Genomic DNA, 14,217 nt, shown 5'->3' with positions numbered 1-14,217 from the left:
AATTCTATCTCCATAACATCTTTCACTGCTCCACGCCCCACCCCCCCTTTTCCAGTCCCTTTGCCACTAATTTATTTCAAGTTCTCATTATCTCTCCTTTCTAACACCATTGTAAGTGGTTTCCCTAACACCAGTCTCTTCCCTTCCTAATCCATCCTAAATACAGATTCCAAATTATGTATGATTCTGGCCATGTCACTCCCCTACTCAAAAAAAAAATCTTTAATAGTTCCTTCAAATACCTTATCCTGGCACTCAAGGCCAGAATCTAGTCCTGACTTACTTTTCCAGTCTTATTCTTTACTGTACTTCCCACTTTGTGTTCTGGTCAAACTACACACATACACACACACCTCCCTTTACATCTTTACTTGTTGAAATTATCTTTCTTCAAAGGTTTAGCTCAGGTACCACCCCCTTTATAAAGGCTATATAACCTATCCTGATTTTTCTCCATCTGAAATAAGATCTCTTCTCAAATTTTCCTTTTTTGTAGGTTATTTTTTTAAAAATATTTTATTATCTTTTATTTTTTACACTACCTAAATTTTTCCCAATATTAATTTCCTGTCCCCTTACAGGGAGCCATCCCATATTAAAAAATAATGTTTTTTAAAGAAAAAGAGGAAGAGAAAAAAAAACAGCAAACAGAAAAAAATCAATACATTGGAAAAAGTCTAAAGTTATATGCAATGTTGATGGCACATTCTACCAAGGAGTATGGGAGGCATCTTCTCATTCAGATATTCTTAAGAGCACTCTCAGTGAAATTATTCTTTGTCCCTATTACAATTTACCTTCGATTATACTTATTTCTGTACATTCTGCATCCCACCTGTATCATGTTTATATCTTTATTCTCAGCACCTAGCAGAGGGCATTGTGCATAAAAGAAGCTTGAAAAATGTTTGCTGAATCGAACACAGTTAACATTTTTAACTTTAAAGAGGGAGACAGAGGCAGGATAAAAGCTAGCTAAATATGGAGGAAGGGTTCTTAACCTAGGATCCATAAACTTTTTAAAAAAATATTTTGACAATTGTATTTTAATATAATTGGTGTCCTTTGTAAGACTATATATTTCATTCATTTAAACATACTACTCTGAGAAGGGGTCCAGGGGTTTCACTAGACTGCCTGCCATAAGGGTTCACAATACAAAAAAACGTTAATAATCCCCATTATAAATAAGATTGTAGACAGTTTCATACCTAGTCACTAGGGTTGATAGTAATATCCCATAGTAAAAAATTAACATCTATTAAATCGTGTTTGTGAAGGTTAACATTTCCAAAAATATGTACACAGCAGAGAAAATTATAAACTGTTATCTGCTGTCTAAACATTCATCACAAAAGCAATTAAAATATTAATTACAGCAATGTTTGAACAAACCATTTTTGTTTGTACTACATAGTCTAAAGAACAGATTGCTGAAATATAAATTGTATTAGTTTCCTATTTCCCATATGGCACAAATAGAATCAATAATTTCATTGTCCTGTATCTCTGTATCTCTGCCTAGTACCCAGGGACAGTAAACAGTTAACTTGCTCAAACCTGGAATGATCAGCTGATTGAACCAAGCTTTCCACAGTGACCCGTTCCTGTTTTTTGTTGAAAACTGCACAGTTAAACTGCAACAAGCTCTGTGAGATCCAGCACCAAGCAAACCTCAAAACAAGTCAACTTCTACTTTCAAGGAGCAGAAAACAAATTTAAAACAAAACAAAACAAAACCAAAAACCTTTCTTGTTTTACATATCTTTTCAGTCCGCAAGAGAATCCTTTAAACAAATCATCAAATGCTCCAAATTTATGACTATTTTGTTGCCAAGTTAAAAATTAACATTTTTGAGGCCTATTACTGAAAGGCAATAAATACTCATCGGCTTTGGTGGGATTACACAGCAGAGTTTTAAAATAATGAAACTTCTTTTTCCCCTCAATAAGCTGACCAGAACTAATACATGCAGATAAGTGATGTCCTTCAAAGCAGGCATCTCAGGAGGCTATCCTCTTATTTCAACATGTTTGGAATTGCCTTCTAAGACTGTTTATAAAGCAAAGAAGAAAGTCCACGTCATCATTATACCTAATGGGAGACTAAAAGTAGCACAATCCAAATAACCCAATTTATTTACCAGTTATTTGGAAAGCTGCTTCCAAAAATTAAACCTGTCCCCAAAGATGAAGTTTGGTTTTTTTTTTTAAACCACCAAAGACACTGAAAAGACTGTACTGCAGGCTCTAAAAGCAATTCCAAACGAGGAAACAAGAAAAGTTTTGAGCAATGGCAACATCATTGTTTGTAGTCTGTAGTCTTTAAGATGACTACTTTGATGGGGACAACACTCATTTGGACATATAAGTATAGATATATATTTTTTTTAAAAGTCATAAAATGTTGTACCTTGTACATTTTATACCACAGAAGCAATGCTGTAACTGAGTTTCTAAAAAACTGTCGAAAGACTGATGGTAGCTAGGCTCTTCTAGCCAAAGCTACATAGGCTGTGAAAATCTGTATTTTAAATAGTCATGAGCTCTTTATATTATTTGAATTTAATAGTTAGTGACCCCACATTCTATCTCCCTCTGTGTATACTGTACACCTCTAAGATGAAATAATTTTTTAGTGCAGAATGGTTGCTTTACCTGGGAAAGATCATTAATCTATCATAAAGAGCCCATTTAAATTGTGTATCTCAAACATGCAGTAAACAGGAAATCCTCATTAGAAAATGGCATAGATTGACAGACTGGTTGTGTAGAAAAAGAAAAAAAGAGAAACACTAAGGATCACTGTTGTTGCTCAGTCGTATCCCATTCTTTGTGACCCTGTTTGGAGTTTTCTTGGCAAAGATACTACAGTGGTTTGCCATTTCCTTCTTCAGCTCATTTTACAGATAAGAAACTGAGGCAAGTGACTTGCCCAGGGTCATACAGCTAATAAGTGTCTGAGTCTAGATCTGACCTCAAGTCTTCCTGACTCCAAACCACCTAGCTGCCCTCTCTAAGGATTAGCCCAGTGCTATGCACAAAAAATGTGCTTAAAATAACTGTTTTTGTTATTACCAGAAAGTGCTAGTCTCTCTCTCTCTTTTTTTTTTTTAAGGCAATTGGGGTTAAGTGACTTGCCCAGGGTCACACAGCTAGTAAGTGTTAAATGTTTGGTCTGAGGCCACATTTGAACTCAGGTCCTCTTGACTTCAGGGACGGTGCTCTATCCACCGTGCCACCTAGCTGCCCCAAGTCTCTTTTTTTTTTAAATAAGAATTACAAATGTATCATAACTCTGAAAGCCCAAAAAGCATGAAAGTTTGCAATCTAAAGTATAAGACATACAGAAAAATCACAGGATTAAAAGGGAAAAAAAATGTACCTCTAATACAGGGCCAGCACCCAGAATCGTCCTTTCCACTCCACTCGCGTACCCCTTCTGACTTAATGCAGTCAGACAGTGAATTAAAAAGTTTGTACTTTGTGTTTTCCCAGACCCACTTTCACCTGAAATAACTATGCATTGGTTGATATGTTTCTTGAGCATGGTATAGTACGCCACATCCGCAATAGCAAAGATATGAGGCTCCAACTTTCCAAGCTGCTGATTCTCATACATCTTGACATATTTAGGGTTGTAAATGGGTAGGAATTTAAAGGGGTTAATTGCAACAAGGATACTCCCTGCATAAGTATATATTTTCTGTTGTAAAAAACGATGCTTCAAATTCTTCAAAAGATTTGTCTCTGTTAAATTAGGAAGATTACAAAGATCATCAAAGTCTTCCTGTTGCCAAGGAAGAAAGCCCCTTTCAACCAAACTTCGAGCTTCCTTTGCTTTAGAGATCAGCTGCATGTGAACATATTTTATGGTCCCATCTGTGTTTCTCTCTTGCAAAAGAAAATAATAGCCATCCTTTTGAGGATGCTCATCTTGTGCCCTCCGAGGCCAGAGTAATACTCGGTGCACAGGCGAATCGTTTGCATCTAGTACCCATTCTTCACCTCCTGTTTCTTTTACTTCCACAAGAACGTAACACTTGGTGACATCTAAGTTCAAGTTTGCTATTACATCCTTGATGACATCCGAAGTGGTGGTGTCTTTAGTGGCTGTTACTCTGCAGAACGCCTCACTTTCTGTGGTCAGCTGAGGGTAAATATGAAGATGATAAGCTGCCTTCTCCTGGCAAACAGCACTGCCAGCATCCTTTAAACTCATCCTGCCCAAAGCCAGACTTCGGCATGCCTCCCTGGCTCGGTGTGCAGTGTTGTGTACCTAAAAAGATTTCAAAAGTTACAACTTAAAAAGAGCAGGATGTATACATAGCACAGCAAGTTTAGACTTAACTCAACCCCCCAAATCACTAAAATTAACAACCTGAGTTCACTATAAACTATTTTAAAAAACAAAGCACTGGGCATAAGACCAAAGACAAGAAATCGCTCAAGGAACAGTCCCAGTTTCTACAAGGCTAAATTCACCACAGCATCCTCACTTAATGACATAGCAGATTCAGCATGCAGACTCAAATCGGAACCTTCATTCATAAACAGACAAATGGGGAAGCAAACTATACCTCAAGTCATGAGTCTAGGATGCAAATCTGGTCCTGCCTCTCCATGCTTTAGGTTCCTCACCTGTGATGCAGAGAGAATGTTCTCCTTACACAAATCAAACCTGCTTTCATTTTACAAGTTCTCCTCTCCCATTTCATCTTTTGGCACTCATTGAGACCTGACTCCTCTTCATGACACAGCTTCTCTAGTCACCCTCTGCAGAACCAGCTGCACTTTGACTCCTCTGTGCCCTACTTCCCACCCCACCAAGCCCACTGGGCTGGAGTATTTCTTGCTCCCCACTGCCACTTCTAGGCTCCCCTTCTTGCACCATCACTCGACAACTGCTTCTTCTTTAAGAATCATTCAATTCATATTTATCACCCCATCCAAATTCTGGTAGACAGTATCTACCAACTCCCCACCCCTCCCAGGACAACCCTTCTTTCCTCAAAGAATTTAGCGCCTGGTGTTTCCCTGTCTCTGTCTCCCCACTCCCACCTCCCCTCCCTCCTTCCCAATTTTTGTCCTGATATCAGAGAACTGCAACACACTCTATTAAACAGTCTCACTTCCTAGTTCCTCAATTTACTCATTTACCAGGACATATTTCTCACTTCAGATATGGTCAAACTCGTGATCATTCTCAACTACTTTTATGTTTATGAACTCTGAAATTCTCTTACATTTAACTATTCCACCATGTCTCTACCTTAAGACTCCAACTCTGCTTTTTGACCTCAGAGTACCCTAAAATCTCTCCACTCCCCAGTTTTCCCAGGCATCTTCTTCCTTCCCCATCTTGACCCCTGGACAAGCCAGTTCAACTCTACACTTGTCTCTTTTCCCCCTATCATATTGGTGATTTTGCCCTGCAAAGCCTCAGCCTTGGATCACTTGGATAACTCCTCCTATCTGCTTCCTTTTGCTCCTGGTTCACATCCCGAAGGAAGCTAGGGTAAATTAAGAAACCATGCTAAATCCACCACAAATTTATTAAGTAATCTCACGAGGTCCTCACTATGGCAAGGCAATCTTTTTACATCTCCCTACCCCACTCACTACAATGACCTTTCCAAACCTTCTGATAACCCCTACCCTTTCGAGTGAGAACCTTGCCCCATATTTCACTGAAAAAACTGACGCCATTCACCAACAGATCCTCCTCTTCCTGCCTATCACTCCGATGCCTTCCATTACTATCTCCTCTTACATTCTGGTCTCTTCTACACGGCTACTAAAGTATTCCCAACATGCATGTCTGAGCATGCAGCTCTCCCGATTATTCGATAAACTGCTGGCTTCCTATAACTTCTAGGATCAAACATAAAGTTCTCTATTTGGCTTTAAACCTACATAACCTGGCTCCTTCTTATCATTCCCACAGCCTTTCACCTTCCCCTCCACACACTCCAGGGTCCAGTGACACCAGGCTCCTCACTGCTTCTTGCACAAGACACTCCATCTCCGGGCATTTTCATCCATGTCTGGAATGCTCCTTCCTCATCTCTACCTCCTTGCCTTCTTCTGCTCTCAACTAAATCCCATCTTCTGCAAAAAGCATTTTCTAGTCCTCCTTAATCTTGGTGTTTTCCCTCTGAGATAATCTCCTATTTATCCTACATATACCTTGTTTAAACATAGTTGTTTGCATATTGTCTCTCCAACTAGACTATGAGCTCCTTGAGAGGAAGGACTATTTTTTGCTTTGAATTGTATCTCTGGCACTTAGCATAGTGCCTGGCATGTAGTAAGCACGAGAACTAGGCAGGGCACTGGATAGAGCACTGGACCTGGAGTCAGTTAGATCTGAGTTCAAATACTGCTTCAGACATTTAGCAGTTGTGGCCTGGGCAAAAAACTCAACTCGGTCTCAGTTTCCTCCTCTATAAAATGGGTATAATAATAGCATCTACCTCCCAGGGTTGTTGTGACAATAAAACAATATTTATAAAGCACTTTCAAACCTTAAAGCACTATATAAATAGTAGCTATTATTATCATCATCATCATCATAAATACATTAAACGCTTGTTGACTGACTCAGGGAACAGAAAACTTTTCTAAATAATGCTAGTGAACTGTAAAGCACTGTAAAAATGGAAGCGATTATTTTTATGTAGCAGGGCAATTCTTCCCGTGATGCTATATAGTTACAACATGATCTCAGAAAAATCAAAATTACAGGTAACTCAAAAGGCAATGGAAAAATGCATGGTAGGTGTATGTATGTGTATACTGCCAATGGTGATGGTGTACATTCAAGAGGGAAAGATATAATTAAGGACGTGTGTAACTCAAAAAGAAGGTGGATCAAGCGCACAGTAAGAATGAAACATGACATATACATAGCCCAAGGGCTACACTGGTAATTTACAGGTCTTAAAAGTCTCTGATGAAGGCCTCTGGTATACTTGGTGGTAGATATCCTATGAAGGATACATATGAGGATACAGGTGAGAACAACATAGGATGAGAAGACACGGAAAGGTTGTGAGTCACCCTGATGGAAAGTGTATCCCCAGTAAGATTACTGATACATGAAAGTATCAAGGTATCCATAATAATTAAAAAAAAAAAGAGGAAACACTGACAGAAAATACATGTTTTTTTAAAAATAAAAACCCACCAAAACTTTTTCCTAAAGCTTAATAAATGAGAAACAGGCTGGCACAGTACACACACACACTCTCTCTCTCTCTCTCTCTCTCTCTCTCTCTCAGCAAATTACTTAAGTCTCTCAGTGCCTCAGACAATTCTCTAGAACTACATCTATATGGAGCTCCCTGCACTAACATTCATAAAGCAAATTCATAATATGATATAATAAAAAAACCCTCACATTTCATAAAGCACCTAGAGATTAAATGTTAAAAAGTGTTTTAAAAAAACCACACACACAATCTACAATAACTTTATGAGACAGGCACAGCAAGCAGTATTATTTGTATTCTACAGATGACAAAATTGAGGCTTGGAGAGGTTATGACTTGCTCACAGTCCAAAGCTAACAAATTTAAGACCTAGGATTTAAACTTTAAGTCTCTAGGCCTTGTGGTCTTTCCACCATACCCTTAATTCACATCTCATGAGTACTGTTTTAACAGTCACACTGCAATATACTATTATATGCCATCTGTGGGAAAGACACAACTGGTAATAAAATATGCTGGTTAATACAGTTAGATATATAACACAGATGATAAGTTTTACAAAGAACTAACAGGATGAAATGCATTAAAACAACACTAAATATATCTAAATCTAATGACTCAGAAGGCACTTTAGGCTGCTGCAGTGCCTCAGGGTCACCATTAGGAACTTCAATTATCACTCTGTTGACATAGTTTAAAAGCCTCATTTAACAGAGATTTCCTGTTATTATGATATTGGATACAGAGACCTGCCCAAAGATTCTGTATAGCCTTGGGCCAAACTAAACTTGATGAAATCTAATTCCTTCTGTTTCTTATACTTTGGTTTACAAGACTATCTATATTCCAACTCCAAAGACTGGCACAGTGTTTATCAATACTAAGTGCCATTTCAGAGAAAATCACCTAAATTAAGCTGTGCAAATTAAAAGACGTTATTTATCCCTGTGTCTCTTCTGCCCTTCCAAGCACTCGCTTCAACAGAATTTAGTTCCCGACAGAATTCTCCAGGTAAGCAATAAAGGAAGGTCGACAAAAATTTGATACATTACTATGAATAAGGCACCATGTCAGGTTCTGTGTGTGGGGAGAAAGTTAAGGGGGAATACAAAGTTTGGCAGGTGAGTTAAGACATGGGCACAAATACCAGTAATGTAAGACAGAATGAAAGTGTCTGAGGAGAGGTAGAAAATTATGAAAGGAGGGGCAGTGAAGTGGCACAGTGGATAGAGTGCCAGCCCTGGAGCCAGGAGGATCTGAGTTTAAATTCGGCCTCAGACATTTGAAACACACTAGCTGTGTGACCCTGGGCAAGTTACTTAACCCCAAGTGCCTCGAAAGAAAGAAAAAGAAAATGATATAAGGAAAGGAAGAGATGATTTTTGGCTAGGGGAACTTTGAAAATTTTATTGAGCAGTGGGGCAACTTAACTCAGCCTAAAAGACAGAATTTCAACAAAGACTGGCTAGAGAAAAGGAACTAAAGGTGGAGAGAACAATAAGAGCAAAAGCATGGAAGGGATTTTGTGAAAGGTATTCAAAGAATGATAAATTGTCTGACTGTTAAGGAGAGTAACCAGATAAGATTGGAGCAATAGGGTGATGCCATATGGCAAGAGAATTTGTATGTGATGCTAAGAAATTCAGTCTTTATTCAACAGGTAACGGGGAACCACTGAAGGTGTCTGAGTAGTAACAGGATCAGACCCAGGCTTTAAGAAGATTGTTCTGGTATCAGTGTACAAGAAGAGCTGGGAGGATATGATAATAGTCTAGACTAGCAGAATGATGGGGGATCACAGGACTAAAGAAATAGGGCTGTGAGGGTCCTCATAGGCTACCTAGGCCTATATCCTCAGTTTAGCAGTGATAACAGCAGACATTTATATAGCGCTTACTACGTTTCAGGCACAGTGCTGGGTACTAGACAATTATCATCTCATTTGAACTTCACAACAAGCTTGGGAGATACATGCTTTGTTTATCCCCATTTTACAGATAAGGAAACAGATTAAGCGACTTGTCCAAGGTCACATGGCTAGTGAGTACCTGAGGTCACATTTGAACACAGGTTTTAATGACTCCAGGTCTGGCACTCTATCCGACATCACCTGGCTGCCCAAATAAAGATGCCACAAATAAGGAAACCTGGGCTCTCAGAGGTTAAGTGACTTGTCCTGAGTCATGCAGGGATTTAAGTGACATTGCCAGCAACGCTCCTCTGGACATCGTTACCATATTTATGCCCCTGAAATCTCTTCATCTTGCAAGCTTGGGACTCATACCTCCTCAGGATTCTCTGACTGTAGGGTTATGGGCCAGGTTCTTCCCAGAACCTCCACTGAAGGAGGGTGCTCCTGAGGAGCCCGTGCTCCTCACCCCTTCTCAGTTCCCTTTTTGTATGTGCTGTCTTCCCTCATCAGACTGTAGGCTTCCTGAGGTCAGGGACTTATTTTTTTTCCCCTTTGTATCCTGAGTGCTTAGCACATAGTAGGTCCTTAATGCTGACTCACTGGGAGGCAAGGGTATGAATTCAGGCCCTTTAACTCCAAGTCCAGCGCTCTCCCACTGCACCACACTCAAATTTCAGTGTTGGCCATGGAAGCGGAAAAGAAAAGATGGCTCAAATAAATAAAAATTTAAAACTACTTACCTGGTGAGTGTAGTCACACTGCCAATGATGACGTGTTACATGTGGCATAAAAAATATTATCAAGTACATTCACGACTGAAAAGGAAGTGGGCCAGCTTTGAGGCATCTACATGCCATGATACAGTGGGTAAAAGCATTTCACTTAAGGGTCAGGAAGACCCAAATTCAAATCTAGCCTCAGTCACTTACAAGAACTGTATGAGCACTTAAACTTCTTTCAGTCTCAGTTTTCTCACCTACAAAATGGGTATAATAATAGCCCCTCCCTCCTAGGGTTCTTGTGAGTATCCAATGAGACTACAAATGTATAGAGCTCTGCAAACCTTCAAATGCTATATAAATGCTATACTATTTATTATTATTATTGTTATAGCAAAAATGAAGCATAATACATAGAAAGCCTGAATATTCCATTGGCATCCACAAAAGACTGACCAGATGTACGCAGAAGGCTTCCTCCAAGGTTTTTTTTAGATTCTCTACAGAGGACTTATGAAAAGACTAGACAAAAATCCCATAAAAGGAGGTGAGGACCAGCTGGCATCTAAACTAGTGGAGGAAGTCCCCCTATCAACTGATCAGTGACTTTAATAACAAAGCATTGGCTCTATTCCAATATCATACTTCTAAATCTATCCAGTGCTTCAAAGGTGCTGAATTATGCTGCCAAGACACATTCTAATTTATTCATTTGGGAGAACTGACCTTTAAAAAGGTATTTAAAATAGGAGCCCCTCAGTACAGTACTACAAAGCACAATAACCGGAGTCTCATCTCACCTAGATACATCACCTAAATGGGTTGTGGTAAATAGCCAGGATGAGGAACACACCAGCATAAAGCATCTCTCCCCTTCAAACCTTGAGTTTCAACATATTTTAAGAACAGTATGGCCAAATGTTTTTGCTTTCATTTTAACTGCCCCATTTAACAGGTCCCAAGCAATCTACATTTGATAAGTAATTTTATTTTATTATGAAATTTATTTAAGTTATTTACTGGGTATGTATAATGTCCCACAGCAGAAAATTATTTTTTCTAAATTCTCCTGAGGGGTAAGGGAGAGATAACAAAGAGATAAAAGACAGCTGGAAAAGAAAGGAGACGCTGGGTCCCTCTTCTCAGAGAGTTTACAATTTACTGGGACAACTAACAAGCAAATATATATCATTCTTATTCAGCACAGAACCAACTGCCCTGGAGTTATGCTATTATTTCTCACTGTCAGGTAGGAAGTAAAATTAGGGCTAAATAAATATGACTTACTGACCCTTTTTCTTTCTTTTTTAAGCAAGATTTGTCACAAGTTAAGTAGGAATTTGATGTTAGATTTAGGAGTTAGACCCCGGATTTAAATCCTGATCCTGACAGTCACTTAACCCTTGAGGGCCTCAACAACTCTCCAAGATTATATGAACTACAGACCATTGTGAACTGCCCTGGTCTGTGAAGCTCCTACACAGATATGGGATAAATAGACATACTGTTACGAATTATGGTTGAGCTGATCATGACTGACAATGAAGGTCAGTGTTATCCCATCCTCCTTCAAAGGCCACTTTAAATTCCAATGAGAGAATAAAGCAGGCCAGTTAAATTTCCCACCTTGCAGTTTTGATTATTTCACTCTCCAGACTGAAAAAAAAATCTTTATGGATGTCCACTGCCTGCAGGATAATGTTCAAACTCCCTGGCCTAATGCTGAATACCTTCCAGAACATCCTCCTCCTACTTTTTTGGTCATCTCTCTTCACTCGCTCTTTGTACGCCTCTGCTGCTCTCCAGTGACAACTCCACCTCTGACTACCACCACTGCTATGACTAGCTAGCACACATAAAGCACTTCAGAGTCTGCAAAAAATGTACTCTACCTGCATTATTCCCTTTGATTCTCACAACAACCTCATGAGTAGGTATTGTCATCTCCACTTTACAAATGAGGAAACTGAGGTCAAATGACTTGCACAGAATCACAAAACTACTAATCATTTGATGCAGAATTCAAACCTGAGTATTCCTGTTTCTAGGTCCTATACACTGTTCCCTTCATCTAGAATGTCTTAAGATCAAGAGGACCAGAGTTAAAATTGTCCACCTCCAATTTCCTCCTCTCCTTCTCAAAATTTCTCTTACAACCTTACATTATTGCTCACATACCCTTTGCCTTCTGTCTCAGAGAAGCGGTATGACTGATCTCTGGTAGAGGAGATAAAGTCAGAGACCTGGGTTCAAATTCCCTCTCAAATATTTACTTGGCAGTATGATCAGGTGATTTAACTAAAGCTTTGGTTTTCTTTATGCATAAAATGAGGATAATAATGACATTATCTACTTCACAGGGCTGTTCTGATGAAAGCACTGTGAAGGCTTTCAAGTGGTTATCTAAAGGTGAGGTAGTACCACTACTCTAGATCCCACCTCTTCTCCCTTCTCTGGAACTTGGTCCATAAATTATGCTAACCTTTCCCTCTTTGTTGGCTTCTTTTGCTCTCCTTAAAAAGATGTTAAGCATTCCTTCACATTAAAAACAAAAACACATTCCAGAACCAGAAAAAATAATACCAATTATTTCCTTGAATGACACCATTCTCTCTCTCCTTCCTTTCAAATGTCTGAAAAGATTATTTTAACTTCTTCACTGTCATTAAGTTCATTTTTTAAAAAGGAAGAACATACTCTAGGTCTCCACATCTTCATCATGCACTGACTACTTACTTAACTCCTTTAATCTGATCACCAATGACCTGTTGGCTTCTACAGAGCCTTTGACCGAATGTGAATTCTCTTTTGATGCCTCTGTAGAATTTGACACTAGAGACTTGGCCACTTATCCCACTCTGACTTTTCTGACACTAGAGCATGCGGGTCCTCCTCCTACCTTTCTCACCACTAGTTCTATGATTGTTCTTCATACCTTGAACCTCTAAATGCATCTGTTCTCCAGGATTTCATCCTTGGTGCTCTTCTCTCTTCTTTCAAGACATGCTGTCCTTTACTTATCTCATCTACTCGCACAGCTTCAACCAGAACTCTATCAAGATAATTCTTAAACCTCTCTTCAGCCCTCACCTATCCCTCAAGTTCAATACTGCCTTGCTCAGACATTTCTCCTTTGATATTCTACTTGTGTCTCAAACTCAATACGTCCACAACTGAACTGCTCATTCTCCCTGCCCCAATAAAAACTCCTTCTCTTCTCACTCTCCTTATTTCTATCATGCTTGAAACTATAATCCCTGAAGCTCATATCTAGTCAGTCACCACGATACTGATTGTTTCATTTTAATACCTTTGCTACTTTCTTTCCATTTCAAGCGCCACCACTTAAGTTAAGACCCTTGTAACCTCATGTCTAGACTACTATTGGAGATGAATATGGAAGGCTATCTCCTGCCTCCAGGTTTTCCCTCCTCTATTATACTCCAACTTACACACCTTCACTGTTAATAAGTTTAATCTTCATAACCTTTCTGATAACATCACTTTCCTGCTCAGAAACATCTGATGGATTGGCACTACAAAATAAAATAAAAACTCCTTATGCCAGTATTCAAGGGCCTATATGACCCAACTTTATCTGCCTAACATAATCCTTACTATTCTCCTATAGGTACCCTGCATTCCAGACAAATTGCATTAAACACCTTCTCCAAAAATATCTTGCCTTTTCTTATGCCCCATCCCTTCATCATTTCTACCTATTAAAACTTGCCATCATCAAGTCCTATCAATTATAAAGTCTATTCTAATCACATAGGCCACAACTGTTACTTGTCCCATAAATTTTGCATCATACTTATGCTGCCATATAATTATTCATTTAAATAAATTTCACACATTGCTCTCTACCTCCTTGGAGCTCTGTGAAGGAATGGACTTTGTTTTACTCATCCCTGTAGGCAATCATTAGCTAAGTTTCTTAAACACAGTAGCAGAGTACAGAATAACATAGTTTTTAACTTAAGGAATTATGCAATGTTAGACACTTGTCAAGACTCTTTGTTAATGAAGACTGGTATTACAGATTTTTAAAACCCCATACATAATTCTAGCAACAACAACATACATTTATGAGCTTTGAAAAAACTCAAGCTTCCTTCAAAGTTTGACTCAAATACGTTCTACTGGGAGGGCCTTTACAGTTTCTCCAGGGTACTAATACTCCCAATTACTTGGTATTCATTGTATGTGTATACATACATACTTTATTTTATCCACACACACAACACACACTCTCTATTTTATATATATATATGTATGTATGTATGTATGTGTATATATCTACACACACACACCACCCTATTATATACACATGCATATACACACACACCCCCATACACATACACCACAC

General features: G+C 38.8%; 1 protein-coding gene across 10 annotated transcripts in view; it reads right to left on the bottom strand.

Annotated features, from left to right (window-relative positions):
• The window catches only part of MYO9B (myosin IXB), a 140,666-nt gene that overhangs the window by 105,872 nt on the left and 20,577 nt on the right, over positions 1-14,217 (bottom strand). For 9 of the 10 annotated variants that reach the window (XM_078154068.1, XM_020969255.2, XM_078154067.1 and 6 more), the window contains exon 2: positions 3,386-4,279. In XM_078154068.1, coding sequence (XP_078010194.1) covers positions 3,386-4,222 — 837 coding nt within the window. In that variant the 5' untranslated portion in view covers positions 4,223-4,279. Of the gene's footprint in view, positions 1-3,385; positions 4,280-4,580; positions 4,602-14,217 lie in introns of those variants that run through there. The other variant, XM_078154065.1, reaches the window with a different exon arrangement.

This window comes from Phascolarctos cinereus, unplaced genomic scaffold, assembly GCF_003287225.1.
Source record: "Phascolarctos cinereus isolate Bilbo 61053 unplaced genomic scaffold, phaCin_HiC Scaffold_4;HRSCAF=312, whole genome shotgun sequence".
Classification (NCBI taxonomy): Eukaryota; Metazoa; Chordata; class Mammalia; order Diprotodontia; family Phascolarctidae; genus Phascolarctos; species Phascolarctos cinereus.
This window is presented reverse-complemented; position numbering and strand designations above follow the sequence as displayed.